This window comes from Poecilia reticulata, linkage group LG6 (genome assembly GCF_000633615.1).
Source record: "Poecilia reticulata strain Guanapo linkage group LG6, Guppy_female_1.0+MT, whole genome shotgun sequence".
Lineage (NCBI taxonomy): Eukaryota > Metazoa > Chordata > Actinopteri > Cyprinodontiformes > Poeciliidae > Poecilia > Poecilia reticulata.
The window spans coordinates 23609611-23634899 of record NC_024336.1 but is presented as its reverse complement, the minus strand read 5'-3'; the positions used below and the strand labels follow the sequence as shown (position 1 = coordinate 23634899).

Sequence of the window (25289 nt, the reverse complement as noted above, 5' to 3'; positions counted from 1 at the left end):
AGTGGGACATGATGAAGACTGATGTCAGGTTGATTTCTTTCAATGTTTCAATATTTTTTTCATTATTTCCACACTCTAAGGGTAATGATTAGGAGACAATAAAAAAAGTGCTTGAGGAGAAGTTTAAAAATAAATTAATGAAAATTTTTTCTACACAGTAAATAGAATTGAGATAATAATGTATACATCTGAAAATTAAGTTGTTTAAATTCTCATTCTGTATGATCATACTTTTTAGTTCACATTCTGACACTGTACATTACTGTAGTGTCTGTTGTAAATCCATGAATCCATGCAGGAACATCAGGCTGCAGAGAGTCAGAGGGAGGCAGAGACAGAAACACATATCCGTAGATATTTTAGTTAAATGTTTGCAGCTGAAAATGACAGGAAAAAAACATTTAGGCCTTTTGCTTCAGTGTTTTTTATGGCTCATGTTTGGTAAGTTACTGAATACAGAGCTGGAAAGTGAGACAGAGTTAACAGTGAGGAGCTAAGGAGGGGGGGGGGCAAGAAAATGTTTGAAAACCACTGGCGCAGGAGAAAAAGTTTGGGAACCACTGTCTTAAAGGAAACTTTAAACTGAGCAATGAAAAGACAATACTGTTTATACCATGGCTGCAGCAGATAACCCTAGTATCTGCAGCAGCCATACTAGGGCAGTCAATGATGCAGTCAATAATCATATCATCATATCGTCAGCAGCGGGTGTGCTTTGTGAGCATAAATTTCTCAAGTTAGAAATGTTATGACTCTTTTTTTAAACTGATTTTTATTTGTTTTTTAAGAGTCACTGTCATAAAACTTTTGCTGCGTTCTATGGATGGTCTCCTTCAATCAAAAACAGTAGCACGTTAGATTTTGCATTTACTTTTCTAAATCTTTTCATTGGACCTGGGTATAATTGAAATGAGATATTTCCAACATTTTTGACTTTTAACACATTAGGCTTTACATAACAAAATCAATGAAGCAGCCAACATTAATAAGTAAGTACACCTGCTTTTTCCTGAAAGGCTTTCAGCCATTAAACCTCACTCACTGAAATGACAGGGCAGGAGGCATTTTTTAAGTTGCTGCTGTCACTTTCCTCCCCTGTTTGTTTACCGGAACCACCGGAGGTGATCTGCCTGCGAGACGATAAGCCAGACACTTGCACCAGACAGGTGTTGTTTTCTAACTCTGTGTGGGTGGCCGAACTTTGACGACGTCTCCTCAGACCTTGACGAAAGTGAATTGTAAACAGGCCGTAGGTGATGGGGTCCAAACATGCATTGAAGAGGCCAAATATGAACAGCATGTGAGTGAGCGAATGAGAGACCGTCTCCTCCATTTTTTCAGGAAACAACCAATACCACAAGCCAAGCAGGTAGTACGGCGTCCAGCAGATGATGAATGAAGTCACAATGACAATGCTCATCTTCAGAGTTCTCATCCGAGCTTTTGGGATGTTACTGTGAGAACGCCGGAGATGGATGTCTCTGGACAGAGCTGGAAATAAAGAAAAATATCATCTCTGATCTAGAAAAAAATTTGGACCTGAAGAAAAGAGACTTGTGACTTACTGTTATTCTGAGCCATGCGGCTGGATATCTCCACCAGGATTCGCGTGTAGCAGAAAATCATGATGACCAAAGGCAGGAGGAAGAGGCACGTGAATGTGAACATGTTATAGAGAGTCTCCTGCCAGCGATGGATAAAACTACCATGGGTGGTGCACTGGGTGAAGTTCTCAGGCACTGTTATGGTCACGTTGTGGAAAATAAACACCTGTAGACAAAAAAAAAAGACAACAGCTCGATTAACCTGATTTTAACGTCACAGTGGTTTGTTCTTTGTTCTGATGTGCGTAGGTGTGGAGCAGTGACCGAGGCTCTGTGGGGGGTCAGCGGGAGGCTAAGGGCTGCCTCATGAAATCGGACGAGGTAAAAAAGTTAATTCTAATACATTTCGTAGTCTTACATTTTTAATTTTAGATTTCCTAATACAGTAATTATAATAAAATGTAAATAAAAATAGCCATGCTCATCTTTCTAATTGGCTGATTGTCAAATCTATGAAGCTGCTTTGTTCCTCAAGCAAAGCATGAAATGGACAAGTTTCTGTTTAGAAAAAAGACCAAAGAAATTATCCAGCAGCCTGACTGTGAAGGACGCTGCTGCAAACAGCACACAGAACTGAAGGCCAACTAAAATCAAAAGGTATGAGGCAACATTTATGCTAAACGAAGCATCGCTACTTTTATTCCAGCAATGAATAAAAGTGAGGGGAAAAACATTCTGTAAGATGATGTTTTTTGTTGTTGTTTTTTTTTTTTTACATATTTGTGGCATTGCATGTGGGCTTACAAAAGGGGATCCCTGAATAGAAGTTATTGCTGTTTGGGGTTTATGATCCACCTCTGATTGGCTGATCTCCCCCATGGTGTCTCCTTTCCTGGAAGAGCATGTTCATGGTAAGCTGTGTCCAGAGATTCAAACACAGAATCAGCTTTCTGTGTTCAGACTTCCTGGTTCAGGAAGTCTGAACACTTCCTGAACCAGGAAGTGTTTAGGAACACTGAACCATTTTGATTTGGTTAAAATGTTGATTTTAACCAAATCAAAATTAGACCTTTTTTTTTTCTGTATTCCTACTCTCTGTGTACTACTTAATTTTATTTTTGTCATTGATCTATCTGTGATTGTTGTGAAGCATTTGGTCAGATGAGGCTGTTGTAAATGTGCTATATCAATAAACTTTGTCTTTCAGTAACTTTTTGCAGCACAATTAATTTGTATCCAACTCAGTGCTAAATCCAAAAAGGGAGACCACCAAGACATCCAAAAGAACTGCCTTTTGTATTTGCCATTAAACAAAGCAAAATTGGTAGTAGACGCAGCAGAAAACTTTATCTTTTGACCAAATATAAAGTTTTAATTTTTGATCCTTAAATCTAAATATCACTTTTAATCTTGTCTTCCCACCGTCTACAACTTTTTTCCATTTCTAATCAGTTTTAGGCCGCTTTTATTGAAGTGACATGAAATCACTCAAATTGAGGGCAGGTATCACAATGGCCTTTAGAGAAAGTGCAAGCTGTGGGGTGGAAACATGAGCTGAATTTAAACACTTGGCTGCCCCTCAGAAATGAGAAGAAGTTTTATCAGGACATTTGATGCAGGTTTTGTAGCTGCTCATGCTAAAGGATAATAAGAAACAAAAGTATCTGACTGGAAATGAATTAACTCATGATGTATCAGAAAGAGAAGATAGATTTTATCTTCTTTTACATGCTAAACTTTTTTTTTTGTAAACCTAGCAATGAAGTTTTCTTCTTTATTTCTTTTCTTGAGTCAAGATTTCCACTTACCTTTCAGAAGGTTGACTGCTTTGATCATTAAAAATGGAATGCTTTTTTCAGGTTTTACATAAATCACAAAATTACATTAATGTACAATAATTTCTGCAAGATTTCCGTAAATCCATTCATTACAACTCAGTTTAATGGGGCAAACAGCAGAAAGACTTTGCTCACTGAAGCCCATGTAGGAGCAGACCTGTCTTTCTTTCCTTTTTCAGAATAGAAAGGACATACAAACTAAGGTTTAGTCACATTTAAAGAATAACTGAACTGTCAATTTGCCCTTAAGGTTTCCAGTATCTAAATGGCGCTGATGTTTTTTCTTTTTTATTTGAATGCAGTATTGGAAAAGGACCTACTCTTGACCAGTTTCAAAGCAATTTGATTCACACTGGAGGACATGATACATCTTGAAAGTAAAACAAAATAAAAATAATACAAATTAATCTCAGCAACACAGACAACAGAAAAATGCACAAAAATGCTGAAGAGGTGTAACAAGGCCAAAACCTGCAGCTCAAAAGGAATATGCTATACATAAATGTTCCCTATACGCTTAGACCATTTAAGCTTCCTGTGAGTAACATGGAGTTTTGTTCACTTTCATTTCACAACCCCAAAGGACAAGATGGAAAAGAACCAAAATAAACCTTTTCCTTTCTTTTTTACTTAACCAATGTCGATTTCAATTTTCCATTTTGATGCTGGATACATGCTTCTCATGAAAATTAGATTGGCGGTGAAGTGAAAAAAAAGCAGTCAGGTTTAACTGAGCTGGTTTTGAACTCCTGCATGCAGTGCTGGTGTTCATTTGGTCACACTTCATTGCGGATGTTATGGAAATTTCATTTATCAAAGAATGAGAATCTGTTTCAATAACAAGAGAAAGATTAATCTTTGTCTTTAAGACCCATCTCACTGAACGCAGTCAGGAGAAGAGCCCTGAACACAGTCACATCACATCGTTATATAGTCACAGCAAGGAAAAGACCCACCCAAAGTCTGATCTTATCTCTGCTGCCTGATGGACCACAAACACAATCCTTACCCCCACCTCATAAACTATCCCTCACCTTTTGGAGGGAATGATTTTATGGCAGGAAAGAGAGCCGATAAGGATTTCAGGAGAAACTTCTAATTCTTTGTCAGTTACTAATTTGTCAAACAAGGGTACAAACTACATTCCACACATGTAAGTCCTTTAAGACAATTGCCAGGTCAAGCATTTTACCCAAGATGTTTTCAGGTCTCTTGTACTATCACAGCTGTGGAAACAGCTAAACATCTTGCAGGAATACAAAAACACAGCTGATATAATCAGTAAATAACTGGTAAAATAAAAGTATCATCAGTTCCATCAAAGATAGATCAGAACAGTTGTGATTACAAAAGACTGAGTAGTCAGTCTTCTTTTGACAAAGCTAACCATAATTAAGTGGATGTATTTGACATAAGAAAAGTATATTTTCTTGTAGCAATGAACAATATACTACAATTTTCAATTTATGGAAAATGTAATTAAGACGGAAGATTTGCTTCATTTTAGGAGGCCCTGTGTAACAACCTAACACCATGTGCAAATTACACTTAGTGGCCTTGACCTTTCCTTTGATGCCATGGTAAATGCAAATTGATACGGTGACCTTCCACAGCAGAGACACAGAGAAGTGACCAGAATCCAGCATTCACTGCATTATTCCTCTGTGAGATGAGAGTCTTGGAACTCAGAGGCTGCAGCATTAAAGTCAACCAGTTTTCATAAGATGATTTCCTTTTTGATCTTTTAAAATGTAGCCAATAAACAAACAAAACAATAAATAGAATGGGCTTTGTGAAATAGGGTTCATATTTCAAAGAACTTATTGGAGAAGAAAGTAAGATGAAAAGTTGTTTCAAGGGTCAGCAGTTTTCTTTATTAATTTTTTTCTTCTTTAACAAAACACTCGAGCAGTCTTGATTTTTACTGGTTTGTTTGGCTGCTCTTGCTGTAGCTTCATCATCTCCCTTATTTCAGTCAACTCTGATGTTAAATGCGAGTTAGTCATCTCCAGGAATATTAATATTGCTGGGCCAGTTGGGGTGTCGAGGATGACACTGTATCATATGGAAGACATTGTTAACACTTCCCAGCATCCTGGAGCAGTGAAGCTGGGACAGGGAGAGTGCGCCTCAGATGTCAAGAGTTTATTCTTCTAAGGCAGCCAAAACAGTTTATTTTAAACTCTGACCAATTTTCAAACCTCATCAGTTCCAGGAAGACCAGGATGGTTTTGTCCTTGCCATAGAACAGCTAACACCTGATTATCACCTGCAGAGAATTGGAAATGGGACAGTGGGGATTTTGTTGTCTGATCCCCACTATCCCATTTTGTAGATTTGAAGAAGACCTGCAAGCTTTTTCCCTTTTTCTGATTTGCTCTAGTGAAAAGAGTACAAGTTACACCTGGGAGGCTTTTGAGAGTTATCCAGTGTGTCCCTGGACTATATATATGTATATAAAAATCACCAATGATGTATATACTCCGTAGTATTATTAGACTGACAACGTTGCACAGCGGCCTTTTGATATGCAGTGTGGATACAGGTGGACTGTAACCTTTAGGTGTTTCTCAGCAGCAGTAAGCCAGCAGCTTTCTCCGTCTCATACTGGGCTCTTGTTTTGGTGGAATGTTGTTGTCTCAATAATCTTGTTTTGTTTTGCAGGCTTTTTATTTGAGTGGACCTTCATGTCATCTTTCACACAGCAAATTTGGAAGTGTTCAGTCAACTCCTACAGAGTTGAATTCAACACTTTGAAAGTGTCGATATAGGTCCACTCTGGATGGTGTAGAAATTACAATTTTGAAAGTGTTATTTGTGATATAGTTGAATCAACACTCACAGTAGTTGAAATAAAAGCACACATCAGTGTTGACTTACCTAACACTAGTGTATTTTGTCAAAAGTTAACACTATGAACGTGTTAATCTAACACAGGTGTAAAGTATATAGAAATCTGAGTTGTAAAATGCAACTGGCAGGGTGTGCTGTGGTGGTGCAAGGGTTAAGCACAACCCACATATGGAAGCTCTAGTTTTCAATGCGGCTGTTGTGGGTTTGCTTCCCCTTTTCTCATTACCCAGTTTTTTTTGTCAATTTACTAACAAATAAAAGCCACGAGAGCAATTAAAACTTTTTTTTTCCAGAAACTACTGGTCATCAAATATTGCTCTGTTTTTTTGTTTCATTCTTTTTTAAGTGTCTCCATGGAAAAACATGGACTACCCTGGCCCTCATGGTAAATTTGATCTAGAACCAGCCTCCAAACCTAACTCCTCACTTGTATAAATATTTTAGTAACACTGTTTACAATACCAGAATTTTCACATAACTTTTATACTTTTGGAGCCCTGCCTGAGGACACATTGTGATTATTAAATTAGGTATTATGATCAGTTCCTCAGTACTTGAGCAGTTTACCAAATACATTTTACACTTGGTTAATTAAACATGTATAAGGTGTGCTGCTAGTACAATTTTGGAGCAGCTACTCTATGTATGAATGATTGCTCTCAGGATCACTTTTTTTTTTAAGGTTTTGTTGGCTATAGTTGCCTTTATTTGGAAGTAGTTTGACAGGAAAGTGGGTAATGAGAGAGGGACTGTCAGCTTAACGGTATGATAGAAAAATAGAGAAAATAACCGAACATTTCCTTGATATGTCTTTAAGCTCACTAGTTTTTTGTTTTTTTTTAAATTATGGAACACCCCATAATGAGAAAAATTTCTCATTTTGATGGAGAATATTAGCAACGATTAGCCAGATTTACCAAGCTAGCTCTGATAAATGCTCAACTATGTGAGCCTTCTGTGCTACAGAAGGAGGGAATATAGAGATGTCAGATATTTAAATCTGTTTTATTTTTCTGTTTAAAGACTAACTGATATATTTGTTTAATTTCTTCCATCATCAGATTATTTCACATAACATTTCATATGATATATGAAATATTCCACCAGTGGAACTAGTAGTTGTTTTAATCAATATTAAGGAATTTTTGACTTAAACAAGCTTCTATATCTTTCTCAAAAGTTGCTTATTAATCAGTTTTGTCTTATTTTAAGTGTACTAATATATTTTCACTAGAAACTGTACAAAAAATTACTTGGTAAAATTTTGCCTTCAAATGATACAAATAAAACTTTACTGATTCCAAAGGGAAATTAGATGTTGTTATAACTCATATAGATTTGATTAATGATGGCAAAACCTAACCATGAATTTCAGTAATTAAATTCAAACTAATCAAACTCAATTTCGTAGAAAATAGTTCTAAATAATAACTAATTAAAATGGATTTTAAACACAGAAATAATCTAATCATGGTAAGGCTGAACAATATTACAATATCATGAAATAAGCGTCTTATATCACTTTGTATCAATGTTTTTTTTATTAGTTTTTCTGTTTAAAATATTTGGAATACTTTCCTGTTTTATCCATAGTTTTCACACCACAATGTTTTTTTAAATTATTCTTTTTTTTTTATTTCTAAGAAATTATGAGGAATATAATTCAAATTACAGCTCATATTCGCCTACCATGGACAGACAGTAAAGGCATATCATATATTTTCTGATTCCTTAGAGTCTGTTGAGTATTTCAGTTGTTAACTCTTGTGTCCCTGATGTTCCTGGGTACCACTGGGATAAAAGAAATGTGTCTAGTTTGGTCAAAAAGTATGAAAAAAATTTGTATTGTGTTTGGTTTAATGAGCTCCAGTAGCCTCTGTGTTGGTCAGAGAGACTCAAAACCTGGTTTAAATGAAAGCCAAGAGTGTCCCCTTTAAGAAGATACCAAACACTATATTATAAACTTTTGACAAATGTCCATACCATGAGCCTAAACCAGACATACACCAGTCTCAAAAAACATAATTTTTCCAAAGGGGTTGTTTACTTCATGAGCTGATAACTATGACTCAGCTACTATTTTGGAAGGGCTATCATACCAAAATATTAACTAGAGACATGTATCTTTTCAAAAAATATCGATAGTCTTTGCCACCCTGAAATGGACAAAAATGTCAAATTTTGAACCCATGGACTAGCATTCAGCCGTAAAGTTTGTTTTTATTCAAACTTCAGCAGTTTTCTAGTTGTTCTGCTGAGGTAGTGACATCAATTTGTGACATCACACAAATTGTGACCTCTTATAGAGCAAGAGTGAGATCACAGAGCTCCATGGTCATAATCATTGCAGAAGTTGCAAAGCAAGAAGAAGGATTGTCTCCTGAGAAGAGATTGAATACGAAAGCTTTTCAAGCTAAAAAGGACAATTTCTAACAAACAAATAAAGGAAACTATTGAGGAGTTTTTCAATTTGTCTTGACAAAAAAGGATCAAGAATGAGTCAGCGCAGCCAAGCGTCATCTTCTGATTCAACACAACAAAGTTTAGCTATCGACACACAGAAGCTCCAAACCATCTTGACAGACGTCAGCAGGATGTCTATCGAGAGACAGACTCTGATCAAAGTAAACGAGGAGCTGAAGATTCAACTTGTGAACGAAGAAAAAACTGCACTTGAAAAAGACGAGCTGCTCTGCAAAAAAGACAATGAATTAAAACAACTGTTTGAAGTAAACAGTATTTTAAAGAAGGATAAAGCCACCCTGGAGCAGAAAAACATGGCCCTGGAGATGGAAAAGACCTCCTTGGAGATGATAAGCATTATCCTGGAGGAGAAATGCACTGCCCTGGGGCAGAAAATCACCATCCTGGAGCAGAAAAACACTACCCTGGAGCAGAAATGCACTGCACTGGGGCAGGAAAACACTGTATTGGAGCAGAAAAACACCGACCTAGAGCTGGAGAATACCGCCTTTGAGGTGACAAACGCTTCCCTGGAGATGGAGAACACCAGCCTGGAGCAGAAACGGATGACCCTGGAGCAGGAGAAAGCCGCCCTGGAGCTGGAAAGCACCGCTCTGGAGCAGAAAAACATCACCCTGGAGCAGAACAACACCGACCTAGAGCTGGAGGATAGCTCCTTTGATCTGACAAACGCTTCCCTGGAGATGGAGAACGCTGGCCTGATGTTCTCCAGGGATTCGTGTCAAGTCCTATAGGTCTCCCGGCCGACCTCCAGGGTTTTGTGGAGAGTCCCTTTGGTCTCTCGGCTGACCTCCAGGGTTTTGTTGAGTGTCCCGTCAGCCTCCGGAGCCTCGTGTTCCTTAGTTGTTTCCTTTTAATTCTGCCTTGTTTTCCACATCTGTTCTTCATTGGTGATTCTAATTATGTTTATTTCTTGCTTCTAGTAATTTTCCTTTGTTCTAGTTTAATTAAGTTCTTTTAGTGTCCTTACTCTTTTGTGTTTGCATTTTGGTTGTTTTCCCTTGTGTATTCTTCCCCCCTTTCCTTTGCCACTTTCTCTATCCCTTCACAATCTGCTTCCACTCCCTCCACTCACACCTGTCCATCAGCCCTGGTCCTCCACAGTGGTGCACTTGGTAGCACTGCTGCCTTACAGCAAGAAGGTCCTGGCTTCAATTCCCAGCCCCAGGTCTTTCTCCATGGATTTTACATGTTCTCCCAATGCATGCATAGGTTCTCTCTGGGTACTCCGGCTTCCTCCCAAGTCCAAAAGCATGACTGCTAGGTTAATTGATTTCTGTAAACCCATCCTTAGGTATGGATGTGTGCATGCATGGTTGTTTTGTCCTGTCTCTGTGTTGCTGGCGACCTGTCCAGAGTGTACCCTGCCTCTTGCTAGAGATAAGCACCAGCACCTCTCCTGACCCCACTAGGGACGATGGTGTAAGAAAATGGATTGATGGATCATTCCAGGTCTTTTGTCAAGCTCACAACCTCTCCAGTATTTAAACACCTCATTGTTAGTCACTAGTTGCTGCTTCGTCTCGTCACTTTTCTCGTTTCTCCCTTGTTTCCTTGTAATCTTCCTGTGTTTCCAGTTTCTTTGTTTTGCTTTTTTTTTTTGTTCCCTGGATTTTTTTTTTCATTTTTGTAAGTTTGATTATTCGTTTTTTCATTAACACCAACTAACACTCATGTTGTTGAATTAACACTGTATTTTTAACATACAACATTTACACTGGAAATTTAACACTTTTGAATTTGCTGTGCAGCACAAACTCCTAAATAACTATTTTAAAATGCGAAAAGTTATTATTTAACTTGCTTGGAGAACATCATTTCCCACTTCGTAGTTGCATTTTTTTTATGTGCAAACTAACTGACATAAAATAGTTAGTTTTTACTTATGTTATAAAAACTATCTATTTTTTATGTCAGTTAGTTTGCACATAAAAACAACCCAGTATAACATAAGTAGGAACCAACTTAGATACTGATATAAAAATAAAAAAAGAGCTTAGAGTATCAGGAGGTCTTTTGTTGAGTGATTAACATTTTGAAATAAAATTATATTTTTGTTTCTAAATCCATGAAACATATATGTAACAGGGCAAAATTGTATGTTTTCTGGTGGTACTTAAGCCAATATGGGCTGTTAAAGGTTTCCTATGTTCTCTCTAAGCCACATGTTGCATTGTACTGCAACAGATATCTTGTTATATGCTCCTTGTTTGTATGTCTTAGCCACAAATAAACAACAACCCAAAAACAAAAAAACAAGTTAAAACATTCCTTATCTGACCAAAATCTACAGCTGCATTGTAGGTGCAAAATTATTAAAGATTTAGTTATCGCTGCATCAAAAATATTCTCCAGAGTTTTTAGTTTAGGGCAGTGTTTCTCAACCTTGGTCCTCACCACCCCACCGTCCTGCATGTTTTAGGTATTTCTCTTCTGCTACACCACTGAATTGTATCTCTGGGTGATTAACAGCCTTCTCCAGTACTTGATGGTCATGCAATGATTTGAATCAGCTGTTCTGGAATAGAGGCACATCTAAAACATGCAGAGCAGGCGGGCAGTGAGGACCAGGGTTGAGAAACACTGATTTAGGGCATTAAATGCCCAGATAAAAGTGACTCCTAGCTTTGACAAAACATCACCAGCAGCAGGGAAAACAAGTTGGCTTAAAAAAAGAAGGAGAGAACTCTGATACAATTAAGTAAAACATAAATGGTTCAATGTTCTCCTTCAAGCTGGGCTACCAAAACATACAATTGAAGTGTCATGTCAGTCTTTATTTGCATAAGACTGACATGACACTGTCATAAACATAACACACCTGTCATGAACATGAACAAGTCTTTAGGAATGTTTATGACAGTTGTCATGAAGTGTCATTCCGTAAATAATTACACTTTTAATGCAAAGTTGTTCTAAAAGTTGGTTGCATTGAAAGTCCATTAAAAGTGCCAACTTTGCATTAAATTATAATTTACAAAATCATGCAAAGTTGGCACTTTTAATGGACTTTTAATGCAACTTGTATCTGTATTCTTTTATCTGATTATCTGTAAGCAAAGCAGAAGATCTATAAGAACATAAAAGTCTAAACAACATAAAGATTCTTGGAGGCAGCATTTATGCAAAAGGCAAATATTTCTTTTTTGTTCAACAAACTAGAAATGTACAACACATTTCAAAATTGTATCCATCTCCTTAGTGGCTTATTGTTAAGTTGGTTTAAATGATTAGATTTAAATAAGAAGTCTGACTGATTCCTGTCTATTTTGGACCTGCTGCACCATATGAAACCCAGCTAATTTACAGGTACTGGCAGAGATTTTGTTTAGCTGTCAAGCTCTAGGAGTGTTTTGAGAGTTGATTAGCGACTTCCTCCCTGATGTTTGGGAACCTGCAGAGATTCTGCAGAGCTGAGGCATGGACATGCTGCACCTGATCAAAGATCTAATTTGATTTATACGAAGAGCTGCCTCATTTATGCTCAGCGTCTCAGACTAATTTAATCGCTCTGTAATTGGTGTATTTTCAGAGCCTTCACCCTTCTTTAAAGCTTGTTTTTGTGACTTGGACAGAAGAGGTTATGTGCCTTAAAGGAGATCCTTTTAAAGATGTTTTACTCTTGATCTCAACAAGCTGTATCAATAAAATTGTATTTTAATTATCAAATTAAAATGGTTATACACATGTATTACATACAGTGGTTATGCAAATATGTATTTCCAGAACTTATTTCTGTCCTGGCACTGAAAAAAACTGAATTTAAGCCAATTCATCAGAAAATTATAATATTACATGAGACCAGTAAAAATTTAGTTTTTGACAATTATCCAGTATGCCATCACTGAAACTCTTTTCACAATAGGTCATTCCCGAAGAAGGAGAATACTCAGAGTGTAGCATGCAAATGTATACCGTACATAGAAAGTTGAGTGGAAGGGAAAAGTATGGTACAAATAGTTGCACAAGAAAGAAGGATGGATACAACTTTGACTGGATTGGGAAACAAAACACATTTATGAGCTTGGGGAGGATTCATAAGGCATGACCTGCAGCTGAAATCAGTGCTTTAAGTAATCTGGGTTTCTTTAACATCTCAGCATTTCCACCATGCCAGGCCTCAGATGCAGCAAGTAAAGCAAAAAGAAACTCAACAAAGTACTAAGTTTAGAGTACTTTTCTGTCAGTTTTTCTTTCAAATTCAATTTTCCATTAATTTGCTTGTCCACAGCACCACGAGCAGCCTGCATCTTGATTTTGTAAATAATGACAATTTAATGCAAAGTTGGCACTTTTAATTGACTTTTAATGCAACTTTTAAAGCAACTTTGCATTAAAAGTGTTATTATTTACCGAATGACACTTCATGACAATTGTCAGAAACATTCATAAAGACTTCTTCATGTTCACGACAGGTGTCCTGTTTGACAGTGTCATGTCAGTCTTATGCACACCCCTTCAAATAAAGTGTTACCCGTTTATTTACTATATTATTATTCTGGCTTTTTGAACGGAATTAGTGAAATTAATTAACTTTTCAATGAAATTCTGACTGACTGAGATGCCACTTGTATTTTTTTTTTTTTTATACAACTGTGCTTTTGCAGTGGTGTAGAGCAATATAAGTTTGATGTAAACCCTTTTTCCTGATGTCAGGCTGAGATACATTCCCTCTTACCTGCGGGAGTGAGAGGATGAAGCTCATTGTCCAGGCCACGGTCAACATGATTTTGCTTTTCCTTTTGGCCTCGCTGATTCCCAGAGGATTGAGGATGGCAGACTGCCTGTCCAGGCTGATCACCACGGTCACAAAGGCGCAGGAGTACATCGCCACAAGCTTCATGAACATAAGCAGCCTGCAGGCGGCGTCCCCCGCCTGCCACTGAACCGTGATGTTCCACGCCGCGTCCACGGGCATCACGATGAAAGTCACCAGCAGGTCCGCCACCGTCAGGTTCATTATGAGGATCCTGACGTGAGACTTGCGCTTTCCGCCTTTGCCGGCTGCCCACAGCACAATCAGGTTGCACACGGCGGACACAGCGCACAGAGTGAAGGTAATGATCACTCGGACTTTGGCTGCGGTTGAAAAAGTGGGGAGTTGGAGCGCGTTTCCGTCAGCGCTCTTATTGCAGTCCAAGGTGGTTCCCTGACAGCTGCCGTTCACCGCCTGATCCTTCAGCTGGTGGAACATAATGAACCCCCGGGGTTTGACTGACGGGACAGATGAAAGGGACACCTAGACTTTATATTTGCCCAACATCTTCAACTGAGTCTCAAACTGAGAAAAACGAGAAAAAGTCTCGTGTTAATTGTTCAGTTTTTTTTTTTCCCCCCTCTTGACGCGACATGTGCCACGGGAGAAAGAAAAGATCTGGAGGTTATCTCACACCATTGCAGAAGGCAATTAGGAACTGGCTGCAGAATGCTGTTAATGACGTGCAAAGTCAATGTGACATCTGTATAAAAATGCATCACTGAAGTGTGTGTATAAGGTTTTACAAACACACAACATAACAGAAGCTAGTAACAATTAATAACTGAACTTATAATGTAGCTCATTTAATATCTCGTGCTACTAATTTTAGGTTAATATAAACGGACACGAATGGAAATAAATCACGAGCTGACTGGCAGTATTTTCCGAGACTAAGTATGTGTCTTACCTGGATGCACAGGAGCCGGTGAGCGCTCGAACAGTGATCTCACAGAGCGCGTTTCCACTGCAGTCTCTGCAGCTGTTGCTTCATTCAGCCGCTGTGACGCGCAGAACTGCTGCTGGGGTCGATCGGTTTGATCCATCCACGAGCCCCGCAGAAAATCCCTTTCACTGGAATATACAACACAATGTCATATAATTTCATGACATAAATGTATAGATTCAGATTGAATTAGATTGGAATTTTGCCTTATACTCAATGGAGATTATTTTTTTATTTTTTATTTTTTTATTAAAATATAAAGCAGCGTGGATTTGTGCTTTTGGTTTGGTGATTGTGTGGAACTCCACTTATATGTGTGTGTTTTATTCCTTTTGATCCCATCAAAATTATAATTTGTAGCACGTTAATATGAAGTGTTTCCTTTTGAGGTTTAACTAAAATCCAAGGATTTTTCAGGCTTTGACATTCATATTTCTTTGATTTTCCACTAGCAGACCTAACAATCCTCTGAGAATCTCACCACAAGCTGTAGTGAAAGACATACGTATAAAATGCAGAAAAAAAAGATCATAAGCACTGAGTAAAAGTAGAACAGATCATAAACTGATTACTACCATGAGTTATAATGATTTACGTGACCATTTGAGATCAGTGTGTGAACCTCTACCCCGAACAGATGGTCAGCTCATTGAGTATTTATGTGGTTATTCAGCTCATCTCTACAGATTGTGAATTCATCGACACTTTATACATGTGTGGATGCTCTGCAAAATAAATGTTAAAAGGTTTCCCCAGATATTTCCATAACCTCTAGGTCCTTGATAAGCTTCTATTAAAAATGAATGTGCCGTTACTGGATATAAAAGCATGAACCCAATTTAAAATTGAACCTCTTATCAGAAATCTTGGGACTTTTAATGATGAGTTTGAATTGTTCTTTAATTTAATGTTGATAACATTAAATCTGTGATACTCAGAAAAGGAAAATCTTAGTAAATGAATTCATAAGTCAGTGCTCTGAGTTTTCCTCGTGTCAACCACATAAAGAAACATCCATTTATGTTTGTATTATCATCAATCAAAGATTCCATTGAACTTAAATTGCATCAATGATAAACAAAACATTACATCATAGAACGACTCTTAATGCAATCACATAAATTATGAAAAGTTTTTTGGTATTATGAATGCAAATTATTAGTAAATTAAAGTCTATATAAGCCAATAGTAACGAACAGCGAAGTGTATAATATATGCTTTGAGTGAAAAAGAACCTGACTGATTTACGTTTCTATCAGCTGCAATGCAGATTTACAAGCGATCTCTTTGCAGCCACAATAGAGACAATATATTCTACACACTGAATTGGAAGAACATCAAAAGTTCATTTTTTGTAGCTTACCTTTCTTTTACTAAAATAACTATGGAGCTGTTGTGTTTGGATGTAATATCGCTGTGGGTTTCCTTTGATGTTTACAAGCGCTGCACCTTCCATTCATTTTTTTCCCCCCATCCATTGCCTAAAACAAATTATTCCTCTTTTAAATTAAGTTAATCATTTTTACTTTTAAACCATTTGTTGCTACTGATGGCCATGGGGGGGCTGTACCACCTAAACAAGTCTCTGGAACCTTAGGAGCATGTTTTTTTCTGAATAATAGATGAAAAGTTAGAGTGATGAAACCATTTGCTGCTTTGTTGATGTTGACCAGATAGCCGAGTGTGGTGGTATTATAAGACACGGGGATGAATAAAACAGAAGTTGCTACTTGGAGCAGCGACGAAACAACCTTCTTCAGTTCCTACCATCTGCTCCTTTTTCTCAAAGAACAGGCTTGTGGGGGGTCCGTGATTACAAAAGGACATCTGAAGGTGCCCTTGTTGCTGCTGGTTTACAACCATTTAACAACGAATTATCGGAGGAGCCTTATTGATCCAAACAGTATAGGGGATGGAGACAGAACAAGGAGATGGGATTAAGAGGATTTTCAAAAATCAAAAATGGCTCTCCCAGGCTACAGAATGAATATTTCACAGGAACGAGGTTGAAGTAATGTTGTTGTTGTTGTTGTTGGTTTTTTTTGTTGGGCTCTCTTGTTTTCATGTTTGCATTCTCTTATTTGTCTTAAAGCTGCTGCTTTCATTCATCCACCTAATTATCCACTGCAACATTTTTTTTCACTTGATAGGCTACAGTAAAAGAATACACTAGCTCGATGCATAGTTTTGCCATGCATTGCTATGTTACAATCACATGTTATTGCATCTTATTGGTATTCTATGTGACATATCAAGAGAAAAACGTGTGTGATGAACCTCATTAAAATTAGATGAAATTAATTCTATTCATAAAACGTCTAATTGGTTAAGTCCACGTAAGTGTGTGATTTAAACTTGATAATATAACTCTGTCCCTCCAGTTTGTTGCATTTTATCGTGGCAATTCATGCAAAATTAACAGAGTCATGCATAATTGTAAGATCATTGTAAATTTTCTGCACCAATGGTCAAAAGCAATAGGTTAAGTGACTGCTGAACCCGTTCCAGGTGGCAGCATTTCTTACTTTTCTACTACACTGCCGCCTCAGCCTTACTGTTGTTGTTGTGATAATATATGAAAGGAGAGTGTTGGAAAGTGTAGGAGCTTCTTAAAGAGGTAGAGTCACATTTCAAGGTGCAAATGTCAACACCAAACTTCTTCAAAGCTAATTTTGATATATAAAGTATTTTTATAACAACTGAAGGCAACATAGTTACTTGAATGTGTTACAAACTTGACTTGTCATAAAATGGCACTATGCGCCTGGAAAATATACAATATGCCCACTTTAATTCATCATCTGAATATAGAAATAATTTGGCACAACTGCTTGTCTGATTACCTTAATTGATTGTCTAGGCCCAGGCAGATCATAATTCAGATAACCAACAAAAATTTGTAACATGGGGTGTCATAATGAGTTCCTCAGACTTCCTCAGTGCCTATCTATAACAGGTACACTTTACCACTATGGCTAAATATTGTGAATTTTCAACTCATTGAAATTGCCTAATAATATTCCCCAAAGGCCTTGATAGCACCATATTGTTCTCTCCTTTCATTGTGATGTTGGTTGACCTTCGCTTTGTCACAAACAATGATCTGCCCTTTGGATTAATTTTTCAAAGACTTCTAGCTTTTGTCACTTTCATTTTATCATTAAATAGTTTATTAGCTTCTCCGCCTGCCATCCTCTAAAGTCTTATCTGCATTCTGTCCACCTGCCTCACTATGCATGACAGCTAATTTAATGGCATGTTGGTTTGTGCAAGGAATTTATGAATTAACATGCTCATTTATGAACTAACTGCATAAATCCTGTGTAAACCAATATTCAGTTTCCTGATGAGCAACCGAGATTGATTATCCTGCATTAAGTTAAGCTTTAAATTATTGCAAGTGAAGCATTATGTAAGACTTACCTCAGTGTATTTGCTGTCTTGTGGAAGGTTGTCTTTTGAAAGCTGACGCATCTAAAGTGAATCACAGACCTTCTCAACCAAATGTTGTTCAGGGGGAGAAAGTTCAGAAGAGTTTTTCTCCCAGAAACCAGGACATCACTTTGAGCCATTTCTTTCGTCAGCTCAGGTACAGTTAGCTACTGAACCCTTATCTTTTTCAATACCACTATCTTGGAGACTTTATTGTTCAGCTGGGGGGTTAGCTAGTGTATTTTATTATCATTTTAATATTAATGAGAACTTATATATTAATATGCTACATTATCTTCCAATATTAACTTTGCAATATTCCAGAATGACTTATCTGTTGCTTGTGTGAAAAATGTCTTTGGCTCTGCCTGACATCATATCTGTATAGCATCTCTGTGTGGATGACGTGTCTGACTGTAGCCTTTCATAGACCTCTGTGGGTTCTTTTTCCAAGTCTCCATGAGGAGATAATGTATCTCACCCGTCTCTGGTCGGCTGCAGTAGATACTTTGACTTGTCGTTATGGAAAAATAACTAATGGAACAATGGCTGATGGAGTCCCAGGAAAACCATAAAAGGAGGCTAATAAAGAAAGCAGCCTGTAGAATCATTCAGCAGCGTAGCTCAACTTGAAAAAAAAAGTGTGTTTGTTGTGGGAGCACAATAGAAACATGGCAGACATTTGGTCATCTGTAATAACTTACGCAGGGTGCCACTGTTCCAGAGAAAATGCTAGAGCATGTCGGCTTCTAGACGGAAGTAAGCAAGCAAGTAAAACTTTATTGTTCAGCCTTGTTTGTGGCACAACCAGCTGGCTATGGTCACATGAGCTTAGGGACCTTAGAGACATACAAATGTAAAAGTTCGAAGATGAGTGCCAATGCTTGACCATTCAAAGGCCCACAAGTGGGGATCAAATTCTAAATCTTTACTCTGAAGTGACAGGGGAACCAATGAATTTGGATAGGGAGTAATGTGATGTGCCAAGACTTTTATGAATTGGCCGGAACCTGCAAATTGTCCAGACCTAGTTTTTCTGAGGCGGGTGAATAAAGTGTCAACATAATCCAATCTTGAAGAAACAAATAGAACAACTTACCATTCAGATTATGAGATATTAATGCTTCATAAAAAAAAAACTCAAGCACACCAGCCCAGAGACTGAATATGACCATCATTGGTATTCAAAGTAAAACCATAAATAAAATTTACCCCAAGTTTCCCGATGGAACATTTGGCATAAGATGCTAAAAGATGAACAGTGTCTGTTAGTCCCGAGCACAAACAGGAATTCCTGTTTTGACTTCATTTAATTGGAGGAAATGTTTAGCCATCCAGCTTTTTTAAAGAATCTATGCTTCTGTAAGATGCCCAAATTGTCAAAATGAAAAGGATAGAAAGATTTAAACTGATATTCAAACCGGAATATGAACACTGCATAAAGTTAGAGACTTTAAAGAACTCTTACGTACCATCAGTCCTTAATCATAATCCAAAAAGTGCACCTAGCAGCCGGGAACATCGTGGCATGGGCTGCCTTACAGTAGATGATCCTGTTCAAAATTATCTGAAATTCTTTAACTGTAGATTCTTCACACTTCAACAAATGAGAAAACAGAAGTTGTTTTTTTTTTTTTTTGGTGATGTTTCAAGTCACATCTATATGAAGCTTTTGTCTGATTCTCAGCTTATTCTGCCTCTTCTTCTTCACTTTGTGGCAAATAAGACAAACATTTTAGAAAGAAAGCAGATGTCACATTAAAGGCTTTCATGTGGGAGACGAGTCATATGTCTGTGCAGTTTCTTTGTTTACAAAGAATGGAAATGGTAACAAGACTAGGAAAAAAAACACAAATTAGAACAACAATGAAAAGTATGTTTGTTTTTAATTCAAAAATAGATTACATTTGTCAAAATTATACATTTCCAGCAATTGTTTTTTATTCATTTTGAAAATTGACTCCTAGCCAATGAAAGCACACAGTTCACTTTCTCAGATTAGAAAATTACAACCTGAACGAAGTTTAATATAAACTACTGAAGCGTATGCTAGTTTACTGCACAGTACAGCAAACTGGGGCTCATTGGGTTGTTAAATTGCGGCCTTCATCTCATGCCATTGTGGCTCTGTTGTGTCTCGTCTTCCTTTTGGCAATACCGCACCATTTCTTCATGGAGTTTATGTCTGGTCAGTTTGTTGGTCCTGATCCCGTCCTTGTCATGCAGGTGTATGTCCCGGTGACATGATGTGACAGGAACTTGGTTTGAGGTCCATAGCACATGGACCTAGTGTCACAAACATTTCTCTATGAAGGTTTTCACAACCAAGTTTGATTTACTGCCACCAACTGGAAAACTGATGAACATGAGTGTTTCTTTTAAAACAATAAAGACAGTTGCTGAGCACATCTCTGAAATGACTGTGACAGGCCTCACTCACTTTAACCTCCTGCTTTGGGAAATAAAAAAAAACGAAGCAAAAAAAAAAAAAACAATGGCAATGGAACTTTTAAAGTCCAAATAAAATGAAGAATTTACATCATCTAAAAAGAGGGCTTTATTGCAACATTTACCTTTTGTGGTTTACGCCCCAGAGCTCTTTGTTGTTTTGTCTCCACTCTCTGTTTCCCTTTGCTATAAGAATTTCTTCTTAACAGCTTACGTGGTTAAATAAAGGTTGACTGAATGAATAAGTGAGGGTACGCCTCAAAGTCAGACTGACAGAGTAAGTTATTGCTTTTCTGATTTAAAATCAATTTTGATTGTTCTTATGTAATATTCAAATTTTCTAATAAACTGAAGTTTGAGTTTTCATTAGCTGCAGGCCATAATCAAAATGAAAATAACTTATCTGCATGGCATAGTAAATCTGAACAATACAACTTTTACTTTTTGAAGTTAATTAAAGTCAAACTTTTCTGAATGTGACTGAGGAAACAATGAGTTTCTGCCATTCATATGTCCACAACTATCTTTCTGAAGATTGTATTCAAATGTGTTCAAAATACTGCTTATGCAACGTCACTTGATTTTATTAAGTAATTTATTTACATTATTAATGCTGCTGTTAATCTTGCCCAAAAGTGTCTCTGCTTGCATGCCTGAGATTTTTCTCTGTGAACAACACATCCTGTCTAGATGAGTCATGCTTGTGGCGATAAGGTGAACCATTCATCCAAATCAGATGTTTTGAGAGCTCTGCAGGTCCATATTTATGTAAAGGCCGATGCTTATTTTCACACTGAAGTGAGACAGGATCATAAGTGTACCTTAAGCCACATGCTGAGATGTATGCCTGACACTCGAAGTAGCTCAGATCAAAAATGTATTTTTTATCTGATTCTGCGAAGCACATATTACATACAGTTATGAACAAATAAAGGAAGAAAACATTCAGAAAAGAGGGGCAGTTCTTATAAGTCTTAACTCTTCCGTAATTTATTTGATTTTAGTACAGTTATTCTTCTAGCTTTTTTTGTGTGTGTTTGTTGGTGAAAATCGTTTTTGGTCAGCTGTTGTATACCAAATAAATATATTAGACTTTGACATTTTTAAAATTGTACGATACATTTTAGGCTAGTTAATATGCATATTAGATCTTCAAAGAGGAACTGTTCAGTTGCTGAGCAGGTTTTTCTTTTTTCTAATTTCTGCTTATAGCAAGCGTTTGTGACTGGAAAGCTAATGTTGTGTGGAATAATAAAAAAATACCGCCAGAATGCTTCTTAACAGCAAGACCACGATAAATTACCTCCTCCTGAATTGGTTTGAAAAGAAAACATTTCTTTTCAGGCCACCTCAGCTGCATTTATCAGCAGCGATTTGTTCTGTATTAGCAGAAGTCAATACAATGCAAACGCCATGTGAATGGTCACACAGAAATAGGTTTGGGTGCTGCAATTACTTCTGTTGAATTTGCTGAAGGAACACCAGCTTTAATCTTTTGTCCGCACGCGATATGCTGGAGACAGGCATCAGTGTGCCTGTGATTAGCATCGCAGCAATGCAAACTTTAAAGGACGCTGAAGAGGCTTTGACACGCAGATCTCATAAGCGTACTTGTCTGTCCTTCTCCGTACGTGTTAGATGAACTGCATGTGAAGTGTGTCCATCATGCACTCAGGGGAGGAGAAAGAGAAAGAAAAGGAACAAGAGGAGGACCACATTTACATCCTAATGTAAAAAATATTAGCAGGTATGACTTGTCCAAAGTGTTTGTTTTTTCTTCTAAATTTAATTTTTGAAGTATTACTTAAATCTGTAATAGCATCTAAATAATGACCACTATCAATCTAAGGTATAATAAAATTCCTGAGAGATCTTTCTTGTAACATGAAACTAGATACTGTGATTATAATGACATGATGAGATCCGTACAAAACGTAAAACAACAAAAACTAGATAAAACACAGATTACACCACTGATTCTATAGGTTACTATTGCAGGGATATAAAGGGAACAGTCAATATTTCATGTTTATAATATTAGCTAAGCTGTTGAAAGTCTCTCAGGAGTTCAAACAAGAGCTTCACGACTTATGAGTTCTAAGAACTAAAAGATTTGAAGGCAAAGAGAGAGAAGCAAGAAAAAAAAGATAATTCTACATTTTTGAATGGATACAATAGAGGAAACAAAAGAAAAACCCAACCGGCAGATCAGAATGAAGCTCACTAACAAAACCGACTTGGACTTTGGCTCAAGAAGCTCCTGTAGTTCCGTTTTTCATCTCTTGTAACAGCTTGGAGGTCCCACAAGGTTCCTGAATCATGAGACGGGTTTTTTGTCTTTTTTTCTTCTGTAGATCCTAAATCACCTAAAATCACTGAATGATTATCAAATCAGAATTCAATTTGGGGAAAATAAGTAGCAACATTCTGCCACAGAGAGGGCGAGAATGTACCATCTGTTTTTCTTTATCTTTCTCACATTCGAGGTTTTCAATGTGTTATTTTTGACTATAAAGACAAGCACATTTTCAAAGTTTAACATGTTTAATAATATTTAAAGATAATTAACTATGGATTATAGCAGGGGAACCCAAGCCCAATCGTCCCCCCGACTTTTAGGTGTTTCCTTTCTCCAACTTGGCTGAATGAAATGATTTACTCACCAGGTCTCTGCAGAGCTGAATGACTGATAATGAGGGAATTCAGCAGCTTGATTTGGGTGTGTGAGAGAAATATTCATCCAAAAGCAGCGAGGTGGTATCTCTCACAGACTGGACTGGCACCCTGGGTATATATAAAAGCCTTTTTGTTTAGTTTCTAATTTAGAAAAAATATGATCATGAATGTAAGAGACATATTGACGGACATTCAGAGAAGAGTATTAAACTTCGAAAACATTACTATGGCTCTAAGAGTTTGTTGTGGCTACATCTAAGACTCAAATTTTTTTCAAGCCAAACAATTTTCCTTGGTGAAAACAAGTAGTTGTGTGGATGTTTTATTTGTGTTTAAAATGTTGGGACAATTAATTTTCATAATTGCTTTGACAAGTGTGTGCTGTGGATTGCATTTTCATGAAATTGGAGGTGCAACAAAAAAAGAGTCTTCTTCCTCCTCTCAGTGTTCTAGAGGCGCTCTCACCCCAGGCCAGCAGCACAATCACATTCATGATTGCCATTTCAAAGATTTCTTTGTTTTTTAGCTTGAAGGAAAAGGAGCTTGAATCCTGACAAAATGACAAATGCATAAAAGGAAGCCAGCATTATGGTCACTACGAATGCTAAAATGTTGTTCTCCAGGGGCCACACTTGGTGAAAACCACAAATGGAAGTGAGAAAAATTTGGACAGAGGTGTTTTTCTTCAGCAGTCCTCCTCTTTCTGAAGGTCATCTTTTCCTCATGCAGTATGTGAATTTCTTCCAGCACTATATTTGCTGTTGGAAACCTTTTTATCCACGTACTAGTATTGTTATTAGAAAATGGATCAATAACCTCTCAGATCATAAATCTTGCTGTCACAAGTCTCCGACATGGCAAGCCTGAAAGTTATCTTTTCCTTCAGCTTTTGTAGGTTTGGTGTCAATGGATGCTGCTTTGTATACTGGCATGTATTCGATGTCAGTATCAGTACTTGTTTTCTTGTGGAAACAATTCTAAAAAAGATTTAAAAATGTAAACAGAATATACTAATTAAATAATGAATAATGTGGGCTGGCATCCCTTCACTGCACAGCTGAGGATATAAGCCCAAGACGCAAGGTGCATTGCATGATAAGGACAGACAGGGAGTCACAACAGCCTATGCAGAAGCTGAGAATATTATTCAACTGTGAGGGGAAAAGTCAGATTTGCCGGATCAACAAAGTAATCAGCACGGCCTTTAATACAGTTTTTACAACCCATACACACAAAAATATGCTGTCCTTGTAAAAAATTGACTGCAAAACATGGCCAGTGGGTCATAATATAGACTCAAATGTGGTTGACCAAAAGGTATCAGGATGTTCACCTGTGACCAAAATTTTTCTTAGACACAGGCCAATAATTAGTTTTCTTGACAGTCTGTACAGTGGGCAGGATGGTGAGGTGAACCTCCAAAGTTCACTGTATTAAGATTTTTTTTTTCTTTTTGGATTCTATTTTTTCAATGTAAGATACATTATTTAAGTCTAGTTAATTCATTCAGGACTTTTCACATATTACTATCAAAGGTTCTGTAAACTCTAAACTTGACACCCATTTTTGTTTTCTGTCTTTTAAATTGCAGATGAAATAAAGTCCTTACTAACAATCCTCAGTGTTGCTGGTGCTGAATCTACAATAGAACAAACTTTATGATGCAGACGTCTAAGTATAACTGAAAGAGATGTGTTAATCTGGTCAGATTTAGCCTGACATTGTTTAGTGTCACAGACTCAAAAACAAAACAAAAAAAAAAATGGCAGATTTTTGCTGCATTGGCAGCAAGGAGCCTGCAGAGATCCTTGGCTGCAGGAACAGATGCTCTGCATTGGATTTATGAGTCAATGGTTCAATCTGCAACAGATGAACATATTTTGAGTTGCACACAAGATGGGGGTGTCAAAATGACGCATTCATACAAAGAAGCAAGGCCATGTACTATAAAAGCATCAAAGCAGGAATGCTGAAATATTGTTCAACACAATATCAAAATAATTTAAATAAATTTGAGTTGTTCTGCCGGGAGAAAACAAAACAAAATTACACAAGGTTATTTTTTTATTTATTATTTCTATTGCATTTAATAATGTTTTTATGAGGTGGTATTATTTACATTTTGAGAGATGACCAAGTAAAGTTAATTTATTTGGTAAAAACCTTCTGTCATAGAGCGCACCCCTTCATACAATCGCATTTACCTTCTCCCCTCTTGTCGTAGCCTATGGCTTAACTCACTCCTCAATAACACACATCAGTGTGTTTGCAAGTAATCCTGAAGTTTCTGCTACAGCTACAGTATGTAACTT

At 37.2% G+C, this 25289-nt stretch overlaps 1 protein-coding gene across 3 annotated transcripts; it reads right to left on the bottom strand.

Moving 5' to 3' along the window:
- Positions 1-503: 503 nt before the first annotated feature.
- Positions 504-14618, bottom strand: gnrhr4 (gonadotropin releasing hormone receptor 4). 3 transcript variants are annotated; one of them, XM_017305119.1, is made up of 4 exons: positions 14386-14618; positions 13398-13933; positions 1566-1770; positions 504-1491 (listed from the first exon to the last, which is right to left on the bottom strand). In XM_017305119.1, exons 1-4 carry the CDS (start codon positions 14519-14521, stop codon positions 1028-1030), a joined length of 1341 nt encoding a protein of 446 aa, XP_017160608.1. In that variant the 5' UTR covers positions 14522-14618; the 3' UTR covers positions 504-1027. The 3 variants fall into 3 exon arrangements, with proteins under 3 accessions (XP_017160608.1, XP_008410576.1, XP_017160609.1); XM_008412354.2 differs by having other exon boundaries at positions 13398-14000; positions 14386-14473; XM_017305120.1 differs by having other exon boundaries at positions 13398-13901; positions 14386-14415.
- Between the last annotated feature and the right edge of the window lie 10671 nt (positions 14619-25289).

Excerpts from the sequence above, each read along its gene's own strand:
- gnrhr4 (XM_017305119.1), bottom strand. The coding sequence starts at position 14,521 with ATGGATCAAACCGATCGACCCCAGCAGCAGTTCTGCGCGTCACAGCGG. Across the intron at positions 13,934-14,385 it reads ACCGGCTCCTGTGCATCCAG|TCAAACCCCGGGGGTTCATT; the intron begins GTAAGACACATA and ends CTGTCCCGTCAG. Across the intron at positions 1,771-13,397 it reads TCATCCTCTCACTCCCGCAG|GTGTTTATTTTCCACAACGT; the intron begins GTAAGAGGGAAT and ends TTTTGTCTACAG.